This window comes from Heterodontus francisci, chromosome 13 (assembly GCF_036365525.1).
Source record: "Heterodontus francisci isolate sHetFra1 chromosome 13, sHetFra1.hap1, whole genome shotgun sequence".
In the NCBI taxonomy this organism is placed as follows: Eukaryota; Metazoa; Chordata; class Chondrichthyes; order Heterodontiformes; family Heterodontidae; genus Heterodontus; species Heterodontus francisci.
In genome coordinates this window covers 32,299,618-32,312,533 of record NC_090383.1, presented here as the reverse complement: position 1 = coordinate 32,312,533, position 12,916 = coordinate 32,299,618, and the positions used below count along the sequence as shown (strand labels likewise).

The 12,916-nt window shown below is 44.2% G+C and overlaps 1 protein-coding gene across 2 annotated transcripts in view; it reads left to right on the top strand.

The window, feature by feature from the left end:
• Positions 1 to 12,916, top strand: part of LOC137376322 (solute carrier family 22 member 2-like) — a 47,846-nt gene that overhangs the window by 11,529 nt on the left and 23,401 nt on the right. For both annotated transcript variants that reach the window (XM_068044622.1, XM_068044623.1), the window contains exons 4-6: positions 3,736 to 3,904; positions 10,345 to 10,459; positions 11,857 to 11,957. In XM_068044622.1, the coding sequence (XP_067900723.1) occupies positions 3,736 to 3,904; positions 10,345 to 10,459; positions 11,857 to 11,957 (385 nt within the window). The remainder of the gene's footprint in view (positions 1 to 3,735; positions 3,905 to 10,344; positions 10,460 to 11,856; positions 11,958 to 12,916) is intronic.

The following is a 12,916-nucleotide window of genomic DNA, read 5'->3' as shown; positions in this document are numbered from 1 at the left end:
CTCAGTAGTGTGTATAAGCTGGGGATGTTGGCCGCTTCAAGGACTTCTGTGTTGGAGATATAGTCCTGCCACCTGATGCCAAGTATTCTCCGAAGGCAGCGAAGATGGAATGAATTGAGACGTCGCTCTTGGCTGGCATACGTTGTCCAGGCCTCGCTGCCGTAGAGCAAGGTACTGAGGACACAGGCCTGATACACTCGGACTTTTGTGTTCCGTGTCAGTGCGCCATTTTCCCACACTCTCTTGGCCAGTCTGAACATAGCAGTGGAAGCCTTACCCATGCGCTTGTTGATTTCTGCATCTAGAGACAGGTTACTGGTGATAGTTGAGCCTAGGTAGGTGAACTCTTGAACCACTTCCAGAGCGTGGTCGCCAATATTGATGGATGGAGCATTTCTGACATCCTGCCCCATGATGTTCGTTTTCTTGAGGCTGATGGTTAGGCCAAATTCATTGCAGGCAGACGCAAACCTGTCGATGAGACTCTGCAGGCATTCTTCAGTGTGAGATGTTAAAGCAGCATCGTCAGCAAAGAGGAGTTCTCTGATGAGGACTTTCCGTACTTTGGACTTCGCTCTTAGACGGGCAAGGTTGAACAACCTGCCCCCTGATCTTGTGTGGAGGAAAATTCCTTCTTCAGAGGATTTGAACGCATGTGAAAGCAGCAGGGAGAAGAAAATCCCAAAAAGTGTGGGTGCGAGAACAGAGCCCTGTTTCACACCACTCAGGATAGGAAAGGGCTCTGATGAGGAGCCACCATGTTGAATTGTGCCTTTCATATTGTCATGGAATGAGGTGATGATACTTAGTAGCTTTGGTGGACATCCGATCTTTTCTAGTAGTCTGAAGAGACCACGTCTGCTGACGAGGTCAAAGGCTTTGGTGAGATCAATGAAAGCAATGTAGAGGGGCATCTGTTGTTCACGGCATTTCTCCTGTATCTGACAAAGGGAGAACAGCATGTCAATAGTCGATCTCTCTGCACGAAAGCCACACTGTGCCTCAGGGTAGACGCGCTCGGCCAGCTTCTGGAGCCTGTTCAGAGCGACTCGAGCAAAGACTTTCCCCACTATGCTGAGCAGGGAGATTCCACGGTAGTTGTTGCAGTCACCGCGGTCACCTTTGTTTTTATAGAGGGTGATGATGTTGGCATCGCGCATGTCCTGGGGTACTGCTCCCTCGTCCCAGCACAGGCATAGCAGTTCATGTAGTGCTGAGAGTATAGCAGGCTTGGCACTCTTGATTATTTCAGGGGTAATGCTGTCCTTCCCAGGGGCTTTTCCGCTGGCTAGGGAATCAATGGCATCACTGAGTTCCGATTTGGTTAGCTGTATGTCCAGCTCATCCATGACTGGTAGAGGCTGGGCTGCATTGAGGGCAGTCTCAGTGACAGCATTCTCCCTGGAGTACAGTTCTAGGTAGTGCTCAACCCAGCGGTCCATTTGTTTGCGTTGGTCAGTGATTATGTCCCCCGATTTAGATTTGAGGGGGGCGATCTTCTTGATGGTTGGCCCAAGAGCTCTCTTCATGCCATCATACATTCCTCTGATGTTTCCGGTGTCTGAGGCCAGCTGAATATGACTGCATAGGTGTTGCCAGTAGTCGTTTGCGCAACGCCTAGCTGTTCTTTGTGCAGTACTTCTGGCTGCTTTAAGTGCTGCGGATGTTAAATCGCTGGGGGCTTTCTTGTAGTTCAACAGTGCAATGCGCTTAGCGGCTATGACAGGTTCCAGCTCTTCATTATGAGATTGAAACCAGTCTGCATTTCTCTTCGCACTTTTGCCGTAGGTGGTCAAAGCTGACTCATAGATGGCGTCTCTGATGTGGGCCCACTTGGTCTCAGCATCCCCTGTGGGAGTGTTTTGAAGGGCTGTTACAAGTGAATTTAGAAATTTTTGTAACAGCTGTGGGTGAGAAATTCTGCTCGTGTTGATGCGCGGGTGGCCCTTCTGCTTGGAATGATGCAACTTCTTTGGTCTGAGTCTAACCTTGCTGCACACCAGGGAGTGGTCGGTGTCGCAGTCCGCACTGTGGAAGCTGCGTGTGATTTGAACACTGTTTAAGGCGGCTCGCCTTGTGACAATGAGGTCTAGCTGGTGCCAACGACGTGATCTTGGGTGCCCCCATGAAACCTGGTGACAGGGTTTAGTGTGAAAGAACGAGTTGGTGATGCAGAGGTTATGATAGGTACACAACTCAAGCAGTCTCTGCCCGTTCTCATTCATCCTTCCAACGCCATAGCGCCCAAGGCAGGAGGGCCATGAGTCATGGTCGGCCCCAACCCTGGCATTAAAGTCCCCCAGCAGGAATAGGTGTTCGGTGTTGGGGATGCTGCTAATGTTATGGAGTTGTTCATAGAACTGGTCTTTAGCTTCAGGTGCGGAGCAGAGTGTTGGAGCATAGATGCTGAGTAGGTGTACTGGACCAGAGGTGGTGAGCAGTCGGATGGACAGTATGCGTTCCGAGCCATTTGAGGGAGGCTCTATCATGCTGAGCAAGGAGTTTCTGATGGCGAAGCCCACTCCATGCTGTCTTGGTTCTTCAGGATCCCTGCCCTGCCAGAAGAAGGTGTAGTCTTGCTCTGCTAGAGAGCCACTCGCGGGGAGGCGAGTCTCCTGAAGTGCTGCAATGTCCACATTGAATCTACTGAGCTCGTTGTTAATGATGGCGGTCTTCCGAGAATCGTTGATTTGTGTAAGGTCTTCCGACAGGCCAGGACACATAGTTCTGACGTTCCAGCTTGCAAAGCGAAGGGCTGGTACCTTCTTTCCTTTTTTCATGTTGTTTGGTGCGGTGTATCAGTCCACCTTTCGGGCAATGACCCTGAGCTCCAAGCACCCATTGAAGCAGGCAGACTGTGGCGGGACAGAACCTTATTGACCGGGGGCTGCCCGGTTTGAGGCGGGCGGTAGCTGTCCAGTGAGGTGCAATGACCTCTCCCACCGACAAAGGCAACCCGTGGCGCCCAGTTTCTACGCCAATTTATCTGGACTTATAACCCGTAACTGCTGCCTTCCGTGTTGTTTTAGTCGCTGTGAGGCAACTATGGAGTGACCTCTCCATGGCGCATGCCTGGGCAAATTTATGGAGGTTGAGAGTTGCCCAGTCGTCAAAACCCCCCTCTCGGCCTTTCTGGTGGGGTCCAAAGGAGTGCAGGACACGACGTTTGGCACCAGTATGGCTGCAGGAACTGCCGGAAACATGCCAAAGGTGACACATGACCGCCTACGGGGTTCCACTCCGGATTTTCTGTTAGGGTTTACTCCCTTAGCCTTGGTCTCTCCCGAGACGCCCACAAGGCAGTGGGGTTGTTGGGGCCCCTACACAGGTGTAGGATGGTGCCGGTGGGAGGGGTAGAGGGAGGGGGTGGGGGGGGGAGGTGCAGGGGAAGGGGGTGCGGGGTGAAGATGGTGCGAGGGGGGGGCGGGCTGGGACGGGGTTGTGAGGGGGTGAGCTGAGAGGGTGGAGCAGGGAAGGGGACGGGGGTGGGGGGGGGTGGAAGGGGGGTAAAGGGGGGGGGGAGGGGGGGTGGAATCTGGTGCAGGTAATAAGCCATTTCCTCAGTGCCCACCATCGACGTCCGGAAAGCTCATCCACGTCCTTCGGGAGGTGAAGCATCATTTGGCAGACTTAGAGTGTAGTATATAGAATATTGTGTCATTGATGATGTGTTTTCTTTCACTTGGGCAAAGCGCTGACAAATCTCTGATTTATTAAGCTACCTTTTTGGTTCAGTCACAGAACTTGTTGGACTACAGTACAGAAGAACAGTGGGAATTTTATACCAAGTGTGTTACAGTACCGGGATGATGCTACTTTCAGCTGTTGCTTATTTGATACCAGACTGGAGAAATCTGCAGCTGGCGACTTCCATTCCAAGCTTCCTCTTCCTGACTTACTACTGGTAATGTCTATTGTTACGACTGAAGTGTGAGGAATGCACTGTCTTTTCTAGTTCCACTTCTCCACAAGTCACAACGTCTATTTAAATGTTTATCCAGTTACTGATACTGCCAATCATATACTCTTTTTTTTTTAAATCCCAGAACAAAATACACCAACCAGGTTTCTTTAATAAACAACAAAATTATCAGTTTTTTATAAAACAAGTCTTAACCAGTAACGAAGCAAAGCATTAACACACTGATTAAAATATGAAAGTTCCCTTTTAAAATATTCCCCAACTAACACACTGGAAAAAATCCAGAAAATCACTCTGCAGAGGTCTGTTACAAAAAAAAAGTAATCACTACTTTGGCCAACTACTTGCTAATTCTTGACGAAAAAAACAAGAAAATATGGAAGGAAGTCAGTTGTCCCTTTTTTGGTCTGGCATCCGGGTATATGGAAACGGGTCACTAGGATCCTTTCAGAAGCGGTCCATTCTGGAGATGTCGCGAATTATTCTAGTAGGCTTCCTAGGAGAAATGTGGCATCAAGATTTCAGTTTTAACATGTCCTCAAAAAAAAAAAGCACTTTCATAACATCTCTATCCTTGGAGGAAATGCCATTTTTAAATGCATTTTATTACAAAGAGTGAGAAACAGAAGATGAAAAGTTTTTAAAACATATTTACACACTCATTCTCATTCGCACTTTACCTGTAGCTAATACAGTTCATCTTTGTACCATCTTTGCATTCTGATAACTCAAAGCAAAGTTAGATTCTAGACAAAGCATCCGCAATTACATTATTTTCTCCTACAATGTGGATAATCTTTAAGTAATAAGGTTATAATAGTAAATTCCTGGCATTCCAGTTTTTGAATTTTTCCACAAAGGCTAGGGGGTTATGATCAGTTTATAACAGCATCTCTCTGTAGTCGTGACGGACCTAGTCTTCAAAATACTTAAGAGCTAGTAATAAGCCCTGGGTTTCTTTTTCCACTGAATATCTTTTTGGTGGTGTTTTAGCTTTTTGGAAAACTATGCCACTGACTTTTCTATGCCTGATTCATCGTCGTGTAACCGGATTGCACTGACCCCCAGGTCACTAGCATCAATTGCTATCTTGAAGGGCTTAGTGACATTTGGAACAGCCAACACTGGTTCATTAATCAAAATGGCTTTCAGCCTCTCAAAAGATGCTTGGCACTCCCCTGACAACACTACTTTGGTTTTCATTGTTTGTAGCAAATCTGTCAGTGGAGCAGCTGTAGTACCAAAGTTTGGTACAAACTTGTGGTAGAAGCCACCCATCCCCAAAAACCTCATGATTTCGCACTTCGTCTTAGGGGTAGGGAACTCCACCAATGCTCGTATTTTTGCTGAGGTAGGTTACTTTTGCTTTTACAAATTCAGTTTTGGCAAAATTTATCACTAAATCAGCCGATTGTAATTTTCTAAACAGAGGTTCTAATTGTTCCAAGTATCACTGTATACCAGCACATCGTCATGGTAAACCAAACATTTAGGAACCCTGGCTACCACTTGGTTCATTAATCTCTGAAAGTGGCTGGGGCATTTTTTAGTCCGAATGGCATCACTCAGCATTGGAAAAAATCGTCTGGTGTGACAATGGCTGATATTTCTTTAGCTTGGGGTGTTAAAGGAGTCTGCCAGTATCCCTTTAACGAATCTATTTTTGTAAGAAATGAGGCATGCCCACTCTGTCAATACATTCTTCCAAGCGAGGAATTGGGTGGGAGTCTGCCTTTGTTACTGCATTAACTTTTCTGTAGTCTATGCAGAATCTCGTTGAACCATCAGGTTTAGGCAAAAACACCGCTGGGGAACTCCAGCTGTTTTGACTGGGTTCAATTAAGTGATTTTCCAACATGTATTGGATTTCTGCTTTCACCTGGGCCTGTTTCCCTGGACATAAGCTGTTTTATAGGAAAGGATTCCCCTATATCTACATGTGTAGCTAAGGTTGTACATCCTGGCTTGTCCCTATAGATTTCTTTAAATGCTGTGAGTAGCCTTGTTAGGGCTTCTCATTGTTCTGAATCTAAATATGAAAACACTGTGTCCAATCTCCCTAACAATTCAGTATCAGCTAACCAGATAGTGGGAGGTTCAATCTGAGAATGGTCTAGGCCTCCTTCTGCTTCATCCTCCCTATCCCTTTCATCCTTCACTGTCTCTACTACTACTGACATACCGATTCTTGATGATCCTCGTCCCAGCGATGATATTGTTTCAGCATATTGATATGACACAGCCGATTCTTTTTCCGGCGATCTGAAGTGTCAATCAAATTTATTTTAGCAATTCTTTTGACCACTTTATATGGACCGCTGAACTGTACTTTTAGCGGTTCACCCAGTAAAGGCAGTAATACTAACAACTCATCCCCTGGTTGAAATGTTCAGGTATTGGCATGCTTGTCTGTCCATTTCTTCATGGTTGTTTGGGAAGCTTTAAGGTGTTCCTGAGCCATTTTACAGGCTCTTGTGAGCTGCTCCCAGAGTACAGATACATAATCTAACATAGAAGATTCATCCCGCTGTTCCAAAAACATTTCTTTAATTAGTTTTAAAGGACCTATTCTCTCATGTCCATAAATTAATTCAAAAGGACTAAAACTGGTAGACTCATTAGGTGAATTCCCAGTGACAAACATAAGAAATACGAGCCCTTTATTCCAATCATGGGGATATTTATGACCGTGTGCCCTGATCATCATTTTGAGGATCTGTTGGTACCGTTCTAAAGCTCCTTGTGTCTGTGGGCAGTAGGCTGAAGACTTTAACTGTGTAGTACCTACATTATTCATAACTTCCTGAAAAATTTTAGACATAAAATTGGAACCTTGATCCGACTGAATCTCAATCAGTAATCCATATCAAGTGAAGAACTGGGTTAACTTTTCTACCACTACCTTAGCAGAAACTGTTCTCAAGGGAATGGCCTCTGGGAACTGAGTAAGTATATATTGGCGTCTCGCTTTTGTTTTTGGTAAAACCCTACTAAATGGTTCCCCAAAAACCGGTATGGGAATTAGAGGTGCTGGTTTTATGGCAGGTTGCAGTTTTCCCATAATCTGACCCATATGGCATGTTTTACAAAACTGCACCATGTTCTTGAAAAGACCTGGCCAACAAAAATGTCGAGCTATATGTGATTTGGTCTTCCGGGTCCCACATGTCCCTCTATAATAATTTCATGGGTTATCCTTAATATTTCCCAGCAAAACCTGGGCGGTACCACTATCTGATGAACAACTGTCCATTCTTCGTCTGCAGGTCTATGAGGAGGTCTCCACTTCCTCATCAGAATCCCATTTTTAATATAGTAACCTTCCGGACCTCCCTTTGCTTCAACTTCAGATAGAGCCGTTTGTGCCACTTTATTTAACTCTGGATTGGCTTGCTGAGCCTTGATCAGAGAAGACTTGAACATTTCCTTTGGATTATCCAAACCCCCAAAGAAAGTTTCAGATATTCGGTTATCGGCCTGTTATTTACCTCTGATAAATGGAACTGGCTCAGGTGACTACACATGAAGGAAAAATTCCTGGAACCTTTTCCTGAAACTGTTCTGTCTCTTTAACTTCCCTTGATTTTTCTGTGACTACTGGAGAAGCTGCTACCTTCGCTCTTGCCAAATCATTCCCCAGGAGTAGGTCAACTCTGTCTACAGACAAACTATGGACAACTCCTACAGTTACCATTCCAGACATTTAGGTCACATTCTCGGTGCACCCGATATAAAGGTACAGGTATATACTCCCTGCCGATACCATTCACTAAAACCTTGGCATTCAATGTGCTTTTTGGTGGAAAAGTTATGCCTTTCCTCCAGAGTTTGGGTGGCTCCTGTATCTCTTCTGTAACTATAGGTTTACCTGCCTCACTTGAGGGATAAAGAGTTACTTTTCCTTTTGACAAGAACTCCCTATAACTCTCAGGTACCTTGTTCATGTCCCCCGCACTCACAGCAGTTTTTGTACTTGGCCTTACAGCTGCAGTCAAAGCTACAGTCTGATCTGTTGTACTCCCAGTCAGGGCCCCTTTCCCTGCATTGGACTTGTGCACCCCAATAAGCCCCCGCAACTTCTAGCATTCTGCATGATGGTGTCCCACCTTGTGGCAATGGTAACACTTCGGCTTTCAGACCTCACTTCTGCCCTCAGCACCTTCCTTTCTGGCCCGAGAAGGAGATCCTGGGGCATTCCCAATTGTCCATTCTTGTCTCCGGCTACTTGCCTTCCTTTCACCCTCCCACCTTCAATCCTTCTTGGGTTTGTGGGGGTGACGGACAAAGGGTTTGGGCTTGTAAACAAGCTCATAATCATCAGCAATTTCCGCTGCCTGTCTGGCTGTTGAAACTTTCTGGTTCTCTGCATGGGTTCTTACTAACGAGGGAGTGAACTTTTAAATTCTTCGAGGGGAATTAGTTCCCTTAGGTTCTCATACATGGCCTCTACCTTTAGTGCCCACATCCAATGATCAAAATTAATTTGCTTAACCTCTCAAATTCTATATATGTCTGCCCAGGCTGTCTCTGGAAGTTCCAAAATTTCTGCCAAACATTTCAGTGACCAACTCAAAAGCAGTGAGAATAGCCTTTTTTGCCATCTCATAATCTGCAGAAGCCTCCTCAGAAAGCATGGCATAATATTCATGAGCTCTGCCCATCAACCTGCTTTGTATAAGCAGTGTCCAGCTTTCCTTCAGCCACTTCATCTGTCTGGCTCTTTTCAAAAGAAATGAAAAATACCTCTACGTCCCTTTCCTCAAATTTCGGGATGGTTTGTACAAATTTAAACAGCTCTCCACTGAGTCCAGGTCTGGAGTCAGATTTTTCCCCACCAAAATTTTCATTGGAGTCAAGACTACCCAGCTTCGTTCCATCTGAATTCCCTTCCTTCTCTTTCACCTTCTCTTTGAAATTAAAACTTAATTTTTTTCCTTTTCTTTGTCACATTCAAGCTGCCTCATCTGCAACTGAATTTTAGCTAATTCAACTGTACTACCATGTGGTTTGCCACCGCTGTCTTATTGCAAATGCTATGCTATTACTGCAATTATGTCTGCTTTCTTAGCTCCTGGTTTTAACTCTAACAGCAACAGGTCTGCCAAATCCTTCAGCCTAGATATGGTTAAGTTTCTCAAATCACTCAGGGATACATCCTCCTTCCCCAAAAAGGTCATAGCATCTGACAAAGACATTCCGTAAACTTTACTCTAATGCACAAGAAACCTGTTTTTTGCTTTTCTTCTTTTCAAATAGTATCACCCCACTTACAATTGCACGTTGTCGGCTTTGGGTATCCCGGACGATGAACCCCCAATTAGATGTTATAACCAAGGCGGGAGGGGTGCACTGTTTTTCTAGTTCCATTTCTCCACAGGTCACCACATCTATTTAAATGTTTACCCTGCTACCGATACAGCCAATCATATACTCTATTTTTTTAAATCCCAGAACAAAATACACCAACCATGTTTCTGTAATAAACAACAAATTTATCCGTTTACTATAAAACAAGACTTAACCAGTAATGAAGCAAAGAATTAACACAGATTGAAATATGAAACTTTCCTTTTTAAAAAAATTCCCCAACTACACACACACACACACACACACACACACACATATATATGAAAAAATCCCGAAATTCACTCTGCAGAGGTCTGTTATATAAAAAAAAGACAAAAAAAACTACTTTGGCCAAATACTTGCTAATTCTTGACGAAAAAAGAAAGATATGGAAGGAAGTCAGTTGTCCCTTTTTTGGTCTGGCATCCGGGTGCACGGAGACAGGTCACTAGGATCATTTTAGAAACCATCCATTCTGGAAAAGTCCAGAATTATTCTAGTAGCCTTTCTAGGAGAAATGTGGCATCAAGGTTTTTCTGCCAGCGCACACGTGAATCACAGGGTTTTTTTTCAGCTTCTCAGGAGCTGGGATTTTTTTCCACGCTGGATTATGGTAGGATTTCTTCAAAAAGGTAGAGAAGGTGGTGAGCTGGGTGGTTTTTTTTTCTTAGCAGCATAACGCCAACTGTCTTCAAACAATTCACATCACTACTAAAAACTGAAAATAATGTTCAAACCCCAGACAGTCAACCTCCTGACTTCCATAAATCTCGACATATGGCTTCTCTGTAACCATTTTTTTTTTCCCGGGTCACCAAGGGTTCTGCTGTTTTCTGAGCCCAAATCCCAAGTGGCCTCCAGCACAGGTGGCTTTCAAACAACAACTTGTCCTGTCAGTGAACTTGGAAAAAAAAAACACATCCATGGAATCTTTTCAGTTTTAGCACAAGCGTTCAAAAAATAAAATATTAAAAAAAATGGAAGCACTTTTGTAACACTATAAAGATGATCATCATCTGAGTCAGTAGCTGAAGTACTTCAGACTTAACAATAGCCTGAATGTGTTCCATTTACAGGTTGATCCCAGAGTCTCCCAGGTGGATGTTGTCTCAGAAGAAGAACACAGAGGCCATGACTGTTATACAGAAAATGGCAAAAATGAATGGGAAAAGTCTCTCAAAAAAAATTGAGGTGATTAGCATATAGAGAATATCCTGCCACAGCTGGTCATTAATGTAATCTTTTCGAAGGTTTTGTTTCGGTTAGCTGGATGTCTGATGTGTGTGGGAAACGTATCTCTAAACCAGAAATTAGAAAATCCATCAGTAGATTCTGTCTGACATGGATTCCACATTCTCCTTTCTGTAGGGACACCCCATTTCTATCAGTTCAGAGAGTTTAGGTGTAGGTTGGCAAGACCCAAGCGTTAAGGACCCCAGTGGTGCATCGTGATATTGCTGGAGTTTAACCAGCTAAAACAGTGCTGCTTACTCAAGAACTGGTAGGCTTTCCAGTCTTTGTCCAGCCAGGACCATCTTCCTGTTAGGGCATTGAAGCCAAATAGGAAAAATCTCCAGCCTCCAGGCTTTGTAATTAACCTGCCAGTCTGACTGTCTAATCAACAGTGTCCTGAAGAAGAGTGCACTTGCCTGGTTCAGCAATTGGATTACAGAGCCTGTCACAAAAGGTTTTACATGGTTTGGAACTTCCTCTGCCAGGAATGTTATCGTTGAACACTCTCGACCTCAATAAAACTCATTTTCCCACTGGTCCCAAAAAGAGGATAGTCACTGATAATTAGCAGCTGACAAGGGCAGGTGTGAGCCTTCGCTGGGTACACAACAGATAATAGAAGCTCCTCATGAGAAGCCTGGTGAGCATTCTAACTCATGACAAAATGTGAGAGCTTTCAGTCACCGCTTTCAAGACCACAGCATTGACAAACATCGTATTCCGTCTAACAATGACTCCTTGACTTGGAAATTTAGAATGCCCAATAACATTATCTGCTTGGCAACTGAACTCTTCACTGATTTGCTTTGCTTTAATCAATGCACGCTCCACCCCCACCACCACCACCATCCCAGGTTATTGATCTCTCTCCAAAGGGGAATAGGTCCTTCCTATCCAATCTATCTAGGCTCCTCATAATTTCATACACCTCAATTAAATGTCGCCTTAGTCTCCTCTGTTCCAAAGAAAACTACTCCAACCTATCCAATCTTTCCTCCTAGCCAGAATTCTCCATTCTTGACGATATCCTTGTAAATTTCCTCTGTACCATTTGATCACATCTTTCCTGGGTATGTTGCTGGAATCTAGATTTCTTCAGAGTGCAACACCATGTGTTCTGAGCATGGGCGGACTAAATTATTTGTGAGTATTGAAGGTCAAAAGAAAGATATTTGTTTGTTTGATGCTCCCTTAGGAATAATTTCAGCTCCTTTTAGAGTGTGTGCTATGTTGACCATGTTGCAGATCGGCAATACTTAGCCGAGCTTCAGACAAGTTGTTTTCTACTGGTTGACGCTTTATATAATGGAACATTTTGTAAATTGAGGTCTAACTTTTTTCTTGTATTCTTCTAGACAGTTGAAGAGTGCAGTGAGGACTTGGACAGTCCTTCCTTTGTAGACCTGGTACGGACACCCCAGATAAGGAAACACACCCTTATTTTGATGTTTAACTGGTAAGATTTTATTTCTGTAAATATTTAATCCTCGGAAACTCATTGCAGAAAATAATCTGCTCTATAAAAGATTCAGATGTGCAATAAATAGAAAAAGAATGAAGAACCAATATCAAAATGTGAGAGCACTGAATGAGAAAAGACCATTTTGTTCAGTAAGCCGGTTCCCTTCACGTCCAAGTGTGGTATTGCCCATCATTGAAGTTTCACAACTTAAGGGTGGTAAACACTCCAAATTCCTCAAATTTCTTGGTAATCACCAAAGCTAATGGATGAAATGCCAAGATATCAAAGTAATATTTTTAAAATTACAAGGAGTTTTGATAAAGTAGGTAGGGATAAATCATTTCCACTGGCATATGTATCAGTAACTAGGGGACACAGATTTAAAATGATTGGCAATAAAACCAAGGGGAGCTGAGGAATCTCTTTGATCGGTGAGTTATGATGATCTGGAATGCACTGCCTGAAACTAACTTTCAAAAGGGATGAATCTACTTAAAAAGGAAAAATTTGCAGGGCTATAGGGAAAATGCAGGGGAGTGGGACCACATAGTAGCTCTTTCAGAGATCTGGCACAGGCACGATGGACTGGATGGCCTCCTCCTGTGCTGTATGATTTTGTTCCGAACAGTATTCAGCCTTGATCATAAACTTGCTCGAGAGAGAATCTGACCATCCATTTCGATTTATTCTTAAAGCCTTCAATTCCATTATTCTTGTTTCTTGCTGACGTTCTGGCGTGTGGTTACACTAACGTGGCCAGCCTCTGGTACCATGCTCAAGTGCCCATTTGTTACGTCTTAACCTAGATGGTGAATGCTCACAGGCTACTCATCTGTGGAGGTCCCATGGTCATAACTAAAGGTGTCCTCACTTGACTGGCACACAGACACACACACATTGCTCAATACCAAGGACGGAAATGTGGGTATGAGAGCAGGGGGGAGGGGTGGGGT